General features: G+C 49.4%; 1 protein-coding gene across 2 annotated transcripts in view; it reads left to right on the forward strand.

The window, feature by feature from the left end:
• Positions 1 to 11640, forward strand: part of LOC106564122 (poly(A)-specific ribonuclease PARN) — a 28373-nt gene that overhangs the window by 11025 nt on the left and 5708 nt on the right. For both annotated transcript variants that reach the window (XM_045690655.2, XM_045690656.2), the window contains exons 14-21: positions 2632 to 2675; positions 3930 to 3972; positions 4079 to 4154; positions 7596 to 7706; positions 8469 to 8538; positions 8680 to 8735; positions 9221 to 9307; positions 11268 to 11342. In XM_045690655.2, the coding sequence (XP_045546611.1) occupies positions 2632 to 2675; positions 3930 to 3972; positions 4079 to 4154; positions 7596 to 7706; positions 8469 to 8538; positions 8680 to 8735; positions 9221 to 9307; positions 11268 to 11342 (562 nt within the window). The remainder of the gene's footprint in view (positions 1 to 2631; positions 2676 to 3929; positions 3973 to 4078; positions 4155 to 7595; positions 7707 to 8468; positions 8539 to 8679; positions 8736 to 9220; positions 9308 to 11267; positions 11343 to 11640) is intronic.

Genomic DNA, 11640 nt, shown 5'->3' on the forward strand with positions numbered 1-11640 from the left:
CAAGGGCCAGCCAACGAGAGCATACAGGTCGCAGTGGTGGGTAGTATATGGGGCTTTGGTGACAAAACGGATGGCACTGTGATGGACTGCATCCAATTTGCTGAGTAGAGTGTTGGAGGCTATTTTGTAAATGACATGGCCGGTGTCGAGGATAGGTAGGATGGTCAGTTTTACGAGGGTATGTTTGGCAGCATGGGTGAAGGATGCTTTGTTGCGAAATAAGAAGCCGATTCTAGATTTAATTTAGGATTTGAGATGCTTAATGTGAGTCTGGAAGGAGAGTTTACAGTCTAAGCAGACACCCAGGTATTTGTAGATGTCAGAACCGTCCAGAGTAGTGATGCTGGACGGGCAGGCAGGTGCTGGTAGCGATCGGTTGAAGAGCATGCATTTAGTTTTACTTGCATTTAAGAGCAGTTGGAGGCCACGGAAAGAGTTGTATGGCATTGAAGCTCGTCTGGAGGTTAGTTAAGTGTCCAAAGAAGGGCCAGAAGTATACAGAATGGTATCGTCTGCGTAGAGGTGGATCAGAGATTCACCAGCAGCAAGAGCGACATCATTGATGTATACAGAGAAAAGAGTCAGCCCGAGAATTGAACCCTGTGGCACCCCCATAGAGACTACCAGAGGTCTGGACAACAGGCCCTCCGATTTGACACACTGAACTGTCTGAAGTAGTTGGTGAACCAGGCGAGGCAGTCATTTGAGAAACCAAGGCTGTTGAGTCTGCTGATAAGAATATGGTGATTGACCGTGTCGAAAGCCTTGGCCAGGTCGATGAATACGGCTGCACAGTAATGTCTCTTATCGATGGAGGTTATGATATCGTTTAGGACCTTGAGCGTGGCTGAGGTGCACCCATGACCAGCTCGGAAACCAGATTGCATAGCGGAGAAGGTACGGTGGGGATTCGAAATGGTCTGTGATCTGTTTTGTTAACTTGTCTTTTGAAGACCTTAGAAAGGCAGGGTAGGATAGATATAGGTCTGTAGCAGTTTGGGTCTAGAGTGTCTCCCCCTTTGAAGAGGGGGATGACTGCGGCAGCTTTCCAATCTTTGGGGATCTCAGACGATACGAAAGAGGTTGAACAGGCTAGTAATAGGGGTTGCAAAAATTTTGGCTGATAATTTAGAAAGAGGGTCCAGATTGTTTAGCTCTTTCAGAACATCAGCTATCTGGATTTGGGTGAAGGAGAAATGAGGGAGGCTTGGGCAAATTGCTGTGGGGGGTGCAGGGCTGTTTACCAGGGTAGGGGTGGCCAGGTGGAAAGCATGGCCAGCTGTAGAAAAATGCTAATTGAAATTCTCAATTATTGTGGATTTATCGGTGGTGACAGTGTTTCCTAGCCTCAGTGCAGTGGGCAGCTGGGAGGAGGTGCTCTTATTCTCCATGGACTTTAGTGTCCCAGAACTTTTTGGAGTTTGTGCTGCAGGATGCAAATTTCTGTTTGCAAAAGTTAGCCTTAGCTTTCCTAACTGTCTGTGTATATTGGTTCCTGACTTCCCTGAAAAGTTGCATATCGCAGGGTCTATTCAATGCTAATGCAGTATGCCATAGGATGTTTTTGTGCTTGTCAAGGGCAGTCGGGTCTGGAGTGAACCCAGGGCTATATCTGTTCCTGGTTCTACATTTTTTGAATGGGGCATGCTTATTTAAGATTGAGGAAAGCACTTTTAAAGAATAACCAGGCGTATTCTACTGATGGAATGGGGTCGGAGACACAGTGGTTTAGAATCGGAGACACAGTGGGTTTAGAATCGGGGACACAGTGGTTTTAGAATCGGGGACACAGTGGTTTTAGAATCGGGGACACAGTGGTTTTAGAATCGGGGACACAGTGGTTTTAGAATCGGGGACACAGTGGTTTTAGAATCGGGGACACAGTGGTTTTAGAATCGGGGACACAGTGGTTTTAGAATCGGGGACACAGTGGTTTTAGAATCGGGGACACAGTGGTTTTAGAATCGGGGACACAGTGGTTTTAGAATCGGGGACACAGTGGTTTTAGAATCGGGGACACAGTGGTTTTAGAATCGGGGACACAGTGGTTTTAGAATCGGGGACACAGTGGTTTTAGAATCGGGGACACAGTGGTTTTAGAATCGGGGACACAGTGGTTTTAGAATCGGGGACACAGTGGTTTTAGAATCGGGGACACAGTGGTTTTAGAATCGGGGACACAGTGGTTTTAGAATCGGGGACACAGTGGTTTTAGAATCGGGGACACAGTGGTTTTAGAATCGGGGACACAGTGGTTTTAGAATCGGGGACACAGTGGTTTTAGAATCGGGGACACAGTGGTTTTAGAATCGGGGACACAGTGGTTTTAGAATCGGGGACACAGTGGTTTTAGCATCGGGGACACAGTGGTTTTAGCATCGGGGACACAGTGGTTTTAGCATCGGGGACACAGTGGTTTTAGCATCGGGGACACAGTGGTTTTAGCATCGGGGACACAGTGGTTTTAGCATCGGGGACACAGTGGTTTTAGCATCGGGGACACAGTGGTTTTAGCATCGGGGACACAGTGGTTTTAGCATCGGGGACACAGTGGTTTTAGCATCGGGGACACAGTGGTTTAGAAGAACCTTGTAGCTTTTCTATTTGACAGTCTTTCTTTCTTCCCCACAGGACCTGAATGACTTTAAAGAAGTCACTCAGTGTGTCTTCCCCAGGTAAATACATTCTGCTGCGTCAGGGTTTCGGTGGGTCTTCTCCGGGTAAATGCATACTGCGCTCCGTCAGGGTTTAGGTGGGTCTTCCCCAGGTAAATACATTCTGCTGTGTCAGGGTTTCGGTGGGTCTTCTCCGGGTAAATACATACTGCTGCGTTAGGGTTTAGGTGGGTCTTCCCCAGGTAAATACATACTACGTCAGGGTTTAGGTGGGTCTTCCCCGGGTAAATACATACTACGTCAGGGTTTAGGTGGGTCTTCCCCGGGTAAATGCATACTACGTCAGGGATTAGGTGGGTCTTCCCCGGGTAAATACATACTGCTGCGTCAGGGTTTAGGCGGGTCTCCTCCGGGTAAATACATACTGCGCTGTGTCAGGGTTTAGGTGGGTCTCCTCCGGGTAAATACATTCTGCTGTGTCAGGGTTTAGGTGGGTCTTCCCCGGGTAAATACATACTGCGCTGCGTCAGGGTTTAGGTGGGTCTTCCCCGGGTAAATACATACTACGTCAGGGTTTAGGTGGGTCTTCCCCGGGTAAATACATACTACGTCAGGGTTTAGGTGGGTCTCCTCCGGGTAAATACATACTGCGCTACGTCAGGGTTTAGGTGGGTCTTCCCCAGGTAAATACATACTGCGCTACGTCAGGGTTTAGGTGGGTCTCCTCCAGGTAAATACATACTAAGTCAGGGTTTAGGTGGGCCTTCCCCGGGTAAATGCATACTGCTACTACTTCTCTCTGGGCCGTTCTGGCTCTGACAAGGCCACTACTTTGACCTAACCTCTCTGGGAGTCAGTCTATTTATCTGGTGCACTGTTAATCTAGAACCCTCTCCAGTAGCCCAGAGGTTGGAGAGGGTGACCAGCAGCTGGGAGAGCCGGCGACACACATGGGAATGAACTGACAGCTGGAAGGCTGCTGGTCTGCTGATTCCACCCCCCCCCCCCCCCCCCAAAAAAAATCTCCTGCCATTGTGCAAGGCACTTAACCCACATGTTTCTCCCCCAGGAGGGCTCCCCCCTCAGCGCGTGTGCCGCCCTCCCCCCTCAGCGCGTGTGCCGCCCTCCCCCCTCAGCGCGTGTGCCGCCCTCCCCCCTCAGCGCGTGTGCCGCCCTCCCCCCTCAGCGCGTGTGCCGCCCTCCCCCCTCAGCGCGTGTGCCGCCCTCCCCCCTCAGCGCGTGTATATCTGGTGCTGTTGGTAAAGACATGTCCTTTTCTAACCAATGGACCAAGTATTTTCTTTGTTTTCTCAGGCTGTTGGACACCAAGCTCATGGCCACTACGCAACCTTTCAAGGTAATACTATTTCAAGTATTTAGATGTCAGGTTATAAAAGGATGTCATGAAACCCCCTGTGGAAGTCTGAAGAATATTTATTTTGACTTTATTTTAACCCTTCTAGGAGTTGATCAACATCACGTCTCTAGCAGAGCTGCAGAAACAGCTGAAAGAGAGCCCCTTCAAATCTCCGAAAGTTGGTAAGAGAACATGACAACTACACCATGTTAAAGGAACAGGAAGTTTATTTCAAAAGCTAGCAGCTGGCGCTCGGACAGCTGATGCAAAGGCTAAAAATGGCTTAGAAAAAAACAAGATTTCAGCTAATAGGGAGGAGTATCTAACAAAATAACTACATCACATGAACTAAATCATACAGCTTTTAACATATAATAGAAATGGTGGTACATTTGTGTACAAAATTCTAACTTAACCTATATTGTCTAGAGTAAGGGACAAGATTCTACAGCAGTGGTTCTCAACCCGGTGTACTAGGAGCCCCTGGTGGTACCAGACCCATCCACAGGGGGTGCCTGAAGACTCATGACACCATAGGCTAACTGTTAAAATGCAAGAGGGAGTACTTCAGGGGTACTCCGGACAGAGCAAAATATACTTGGTATTTTAACCGAGGTTGAACCAGAGATCTATAAGACCTGTGTAGATACTGTAATGGTGTTCAAAGTAGGGGAAGTGACCCCAGGGCAACTGCAGTGGGGTCACTTTTTTTTAGGAGTACAGATTATTGTATGGGTCCATATACTAACAAAAATCTAAGTTTATAGTCTTTAGGTTTTGGGTCGCAAGCAGTAGCAGTGTGGACAAAATCAATCGGTTAGCAGAGCCAGGAAGAAATGCAACGTATAACCAACCCATGTCAGCGTTTCCCAAACTCTGTCCTCGGGACCCCAATGGGTGCACGTTTTGGTTCATGGTTCTCACCCCCTACCATAGACTTACACAGTCATTATGACAACTCCCAGAGGACGTCCTCCAACCTATCAGAGCTCTTGTATGAACTGAACTGACATGTTGTCCATCCAATCAAAGGATCAGAGAATGTCAGAACCTGGTACTGAAAGTAGAAGCTACAGCTAGCTAGCACTGCGGTGAAAGTTGACTCAAAGAGAGAAATACAGTAGTTGAACGTTTTTTAACAAAGTAATTTCTTCCAAAATAAAGAAGTTAGAGATTAATTATTTTTCAGTTTTACTCAAGTAGCTAGCAAATGCAACTACCTAGTTTAGCCTACTGAAACACACTGCTCAAACATGGGATGCTATGTTAGCTGGCTATGACTATCCAACACTGGAACTCTTCCAAGTCAAGGTAAGCTTTTGGTTTGACTAATGTATTGCCACTGGGGTCCGCCAACTGTAAGTGGTAAACTGCTTAGTGACTGACTGTACACTGTAACGTTACTGCATGATTGTAGCAGGTTTACTAACGCGTTAGTTATATTGGCTGTGTTGACTATGTTACTTGAGCTAATATGGTGACAATGATGTAGTCCTTGTGGTAGCGGTTATATGGTATGTCTTGGAATGTTTTCTCGCCTGGACACACAGCGCATGTGTTGTGCATTGAAGTCCACAAGCGACGGGATAAGGTGAGGAGAGCGCATAGATGTGAGCAGGAAAACAACGTGGCTGCTATGAAAGTCAACACGTGATAAGGGGTGTATTCATTTATCCGATGCTGTTAACTTTTCTCAAACTGAAGCAACTGGAACAAAACGAGGTTAAACATACCTGAATTTGTCTAATAGAAACTCATTAGAAATTTGGACTAATTGATTACACCCTAGATCAGCTAGATGCAGGCAAGAGTGTGCAAGGCGGTATTGAATGTGTCACGGTCACCTCAAATGTTTATCTCGACCTGTGTGCTCCTACGTTGTAAACTTTCATTCATAGGCTAGGTTGTAGCAACATCACGATGGGTACAGGGACAATGTGAGTATCGTGTAGTAGCCTAAACCTATCAATGTTACATTGAACATGAATGACCGTCAATATGCTGTAATAGAAATAAGGCCAAGCTCATGGGGGGGGGGGGGGGAACCTGACCTTTGTTGTGATAATTGCTTTGTTTGCTCTATAACCTATTAGTTCATATGCCTTGCCACCGTGATATATAGGCCTAAGGCCGAGACAATAAGACTGACAGAATTCATTCAAACACAACTTTTTGTTTCATCACACAACCGGACAGCAACATCTGTCTGATGTCCACAAATCATTTTGCATGTTTAAAACAGTTGCTTGACCATGATGTAGGTCATGTAAGTTAATGTTTCCGACATTTTCTGGACTGCTAAACTACTATCGACTTCGAACCACGAAGCTTTACGGCAAGTCGAAAATAAATCAAGAGCTTTCCCTGTTGTCCAGCTGTGTCTAACATTTCACGTAAACCCTGTTTCTTGTCTGCATCGAAGTTGCGGTCCTTGTACCTAGCATCGAGCATGGTGGCGACACAGTAAAGAGGCTCAGAGAGAATACAACCAAATCGCTTGTGCACAGCCTCGAGTACTTTTGTAAGTTAACTCCACGGCCCGGTCGGCAGTTTTGTTGAGCAGGTGTTTCAATGCCATGACAGGGGGTATCACGTCTGCTGCAGACGCAGTTGATGAGCTTATTTCTCGAGTCAGTTGTTCGAATGGAGCTAGGAGTGTGTTCATGTTTCAAACATTCTCAAATGCGATTGAAATGGCAGCAGCGGTATGAGAACCAGCACATTCTTGAGCAATACGGCTTTCCTCAGTACGAAATCCTCGTCGACCCACTGTGCTGTCGGACTCCGCATGCTCATGGGGATGATATCGCTGGTCCAAATGGAAGTCGTGACGCCCATAGCAAGCAGCATAATGAATTCCATTATCTTGGCTTTAATGGATTTCGCCTTTGAGTTGTCTCGCTGAAATGTAATTACTCTTTCAAATGACTGCTCGACTTGAACTTGTTTAGTTGTTGGAAGTGTACACTTAATATTTTTCTGGTTTTGTTCTGTGTCGCGCTGTATTTTTCGTGGCGTCATTACGTCATGTACTTACGTTATATATGTATGCACGTCAGTAGAGTAGGACAGGTCTCCATCCATGGCTAATGTAGTGTCTGATTACAGTAGAGTAGGACAGGTCTCCATCCATGGCTAATGTAGTGTCTGATTACAGTAGAGTAGGACAGGTCTCCATCCATGGCTAATGTAGTGTCTGATTACAGTAGAGTAGGACAGGTCTCCATCCATGGCTAATGTAGTGTCTGATTACAGTAGAGTAGGACAGGTCTCCATCCATGGCTAATGTAGTGTCTGATTACAGTAGAGTAGGACAGGTCTCCATCCATGGCTAATGTAGTGTCTGATTACAGTAGAGTAGGACAGGTCTCCATCCATGGCTAATGTAGTGTCTGATTACAGTAGAGTAGGACAGGTCTCCATCCATGGCTAATGTAGTGTCTGATTACAGTAGAGTAGGACAGGTCTCCATCCATGGCTAATGTGGTGTCTGATTACAGTAGAGTAGGACAGGTCTCCATCCATGGCTAATGTAGTGTCTGATTACAGTAGAGTAGGACAGGTCTCCATCCATGGCTAATGTGGTGTCTGATTTATCCCTGTTTCTTTCCTCTGTGGCCCAGTAACGGCAGAGGGGTTCCCCAGCTACGATACAGCCCAGGAACAGCTCCACGAGGCGGGCTACGATGCCTATATCACTGGCCTCTGCTTCATCTCCATGGCCAACTACCTAGGTACTACCATTTACACTGTATACCGCTATTACGCCACTGGCCTGTGGCTCTAACCCGACGCCACTGGCCTGTGGCTCTAACCCGACGCCACTGGCCTGTGGCTCTAACCCGACGCCACTGGCCTGTGCTTCAATGGCCTTTTCTCATTTGGGAAAAAGTCTGCTCTCCTTTCTCTGCTCTGTGGTCAAAGATGTCCGTTGGTTAGTAGGGAACGGAAGTCCTCCCCTCTCGACAGCCACCTTTCCATTGAGGATAGTTGAGGGTAGGATACACTTAAGTCCTTATCTGCCACTTCCCATTTTTGAATCAGGTGTTGTCGGAGGAGACAAGCATGTACTCACCTAAAACGATAAGTAGCATATTGTTTTTATCTGTAAAAAGTCTTGCACAACTTAATTTGTTTACGTCACTTGACACATTTTTCTTTTGAGATCCACCCTGTAAACGTAATTTGCCTCATGTAGTGCTAGGGGAGGACTCATGTCATACAAGCGCATTTTCATCCACGCTCCCTTATCGCTGCCTCTCCTCAATTTACCTCTGACCATTTTCAAAAGGATGCGGGAGGTGAGCAAATCCAATGGAGAGAAGACCATCTCCATGGTAACACTACCGCTTACCGTTAGTGAAAACGGATGGGGGACAGTACCATGGACAGCTTTGAATCTCTGATGCCATGTAGACTATATCAGTAGCTACTGTCATGTGTTTGGTCATCGGTGGCTGTTTCTCAATCTTTAAAACTATCTCTTTCCTTCTCAGGTACTTTCCTGACTCCTCCCAGAGCCCACATCCCATCCCAATCTAAACTCATCCAACCCTTCGTCAACAAGTAAGATCTTTGTTCTCCCCTTCAGTTTCTTTACCTCTCCGAAGGGGACTCGTATATCCCCTACCTCAACTTAGTCCTAGTGTAGTTATAACACATCTGTCAGCTTTATAATGCTACATTGACGTCTCATGTCTTCGCCAGACTGTTCCTGATGAGGATCATAGATATTCCCTACCTCAACATCAGCGGACCAGACCGTGAGTATTTCAATGTGATACAATATACTGTACAACACATATCCTACAGCACAGTAGTATTAGTAGTTTAATGTGATACTATATACTGTACAACACATCCTACAGCACAGTAGTATTAGTCGTTTAATGTGATACTATATACTGTATAACACCATATTCTACAGCACAGTAGTATTAGTAGTTTAATGTGATACTATATACTGTACAACACATATCCTACAGCACAGTAGTATTAGTAGTTTAATGTGATACTATATACTGTACAACACCATATCCTACAGCACAGTAGTATTAGACACTACCTTGTCTGCATATAGTCGGCAGCCAAAGGAAAATGGAGAGGATTTATTAAAGATGGCATATAGAAATGGACCGTGGCAATGATGTATATAAACCTATCATTGGCCAGTGGTGACTGAACTTTCCTTGTTCCCCTCTTTCCCCCTCTCTTTATCTCCCCCCTTTCCCTTCATTCCCCTCAACAGTCCAGCCCAAGAGGGATCATGTTCTGTACGTCACCTTCCCTAAGGAGTGGAAGACCAGTGACCTCTACCAGCTGTTCAGTGCCTTTGGTAAGACCCACCACATTATATGATAATAATAAAGGCCGTTCAGCAGACACTTTTTATCTAAAACAACGTACAATTTCGTGTTGGTGGTCCCAGTGGGAATCAAAGCCACTGTCCTGGCCTTGCAAGTGGGCCACCACACAAACCAGTCACTAGCAACTGGGCCACCACGCCCACCAGTCACTAGCAACTGGGCCACCACGCCCACCAGTCACTAGCAACTGGGCCACCACGCCCACCAGTCACTAGCAACTGGGCCACCACGCCCACCAGTCACTAGCAACTGGGCCACCACGCCCACCAGTCACTAGCAACTGGGCCACCACGCCCACCAGTCACTAGCAACTGGGCCACCACGCCCACCAGTCACTAGCAACTGGGCCACCACGCCCACCAGTCACTAGCAACTGGGCCACCACGCCCACCAGTCACTAGCAACTGGGCCACCACGCCCACCAGTCACTAGCAACTGGGCCACCACGCCCACCAGTCACTAGCAACTGGGCCACCACGCCCACCAGTCACTAGCAACTGGGCCACCACGCCCACCAGTCACTAGCAACTGGGCCACCACGCCCACCAGTCACTAGCAACTGGGCCACCACGCCCACCAGTCACTAGCAACTGGGCCACCACGCCCACCAGTCACTAGCAACTGGGCCACCACGCCCACCAGTCACTAGCAACTGGGCCACCACGCCCACCAGTCACTAGCAACTGGGCCACCACGCCCACCAGTCACTAGCAACTGGGCCACCACGCCCACCAGTCACTAGCAACTGGGCCACCACGCCCACCAGTCACTAGCAACTGGGCCACCACGCCCACCAGTCACTAGCAACTGGGCCACCACGCCCACCAGTCACTAGCAACTGGGCCACCACGCCCACCAGTCACTAGCAACTGGGCCACCACGCCCACCAGTCACTAGCAACTGGGCCACCACGCCCACCAGTCACTAGCAACTGGGCCACCACGCCCACCAGTCACTAGCAACTGGGCCACCACGCCCACCAGTCACTAGCAACTGGGCCACCACGCCCACCAGTCACTAGCAACTGGGCCACCACGCCCACCAGTCACTAGCAACTGGGCCACCACGCCCACCAGTCACTAGCAACCGGGCCACCACGCCCACCAGTCACTAGCAACCGGGCCACCACGCCCACCAGTCACTAGCAACCGGGCCACCACGCCCACCAGTCACTAGCAACCGGGCCACCACGCCCACCAGTCACTAGCAACCGGGCCACCACGCCCACCAGTCACTAGCAACCGGGCCACCACGCCCACCAGTCACTAGCAACCGGGCCACCACGCCCACCAGTCACTAGCAACCGGGCCACCACGCCCACCAGTCACTAGCAACCGGGCCACCACGCCCACCAGTCACTAGCAACCGGGCCACCACGCCCACCAGTCACTAGCAACCGGGCCACCACGCCCACCAGTCACTAGCAACCGGGCCACCACGCCCACCAGTCACTAGCAACCGGGCCACCACGCCCACCAGTCACTAGCAACCGGGCCACCACGCCCACCAGTCACTAGCAACCGGGGCCACCACGCCCACCAGTCACTAGCAACCGGGGCCACCACGCCCACCAGTCACTAGCAACCGGGCCACCACGCCCACCAGTCACTAGCAACCGGGGCCACCACGCCCACCAGTCACTAGCAACCGGGCCACCACGCCCACCAGTCACTAGCAACCGGGGCCACCACGCCCACCAGTCACTAGCAACCGGGGCCACCACGCCCACCAGTCACTAGCAACCGGGGCCACCACGCCCACCAGTCACTAGCAACCGGGGCCACCACGCCCACCAGTCACTAGCAACCGGGGCCACCACGCCCACCAGTCACTAGCAACCGGGCCCACCACGCCCACCAGTCACTAGCAACCGGGGCCACCACGCCCGGAAACCTTTTTAATTCCCATGTCTTCCCCCATGTCTCCTAGGTAACATCCAGGTGTCGTGGATTGATGACACGTCAGCGTTTGTCTCTCTGAGTCAGACAGACCAGGTACAGATCGGTGAGTACTGGCCTATCCATAAGCCTATTCCCTATATAGTGAGCTACCTTTGACCCAGAGACCAGTACTTGACTTGGGCCAGAGCTCACATGATCGGAGTACCGGGCCAGCAGCACCTCAAATGTTCTACTGCTTGAGTTCTGGCACCTCCTTATAGAAGACGTTGAACTATTGCAGAGTTCCTGCAGCTACATATTAATGGTCCAGGATGAACAGCTGTTTCAGGCCATAGACCTGACCCTGTTCCCCTGCCTTTAACCAGGGGCCTGACCCTGTTCCCCTGCCTTTAACCAGGGGC

Source organism: Salmo salar, chromosome 12 (genome assembly GCF_965601325.2).
Source record: "Salmo salar chromosome 12, fSalSal1, whole genome shotgun sequence".
NCBI classification, from domain to species: domain Eukaryota; kingdom Metazoa; phylum Chordata; class Actinopteri; order Salmoniformes; family Salmonidae; genus Salmo; species Salmo salar.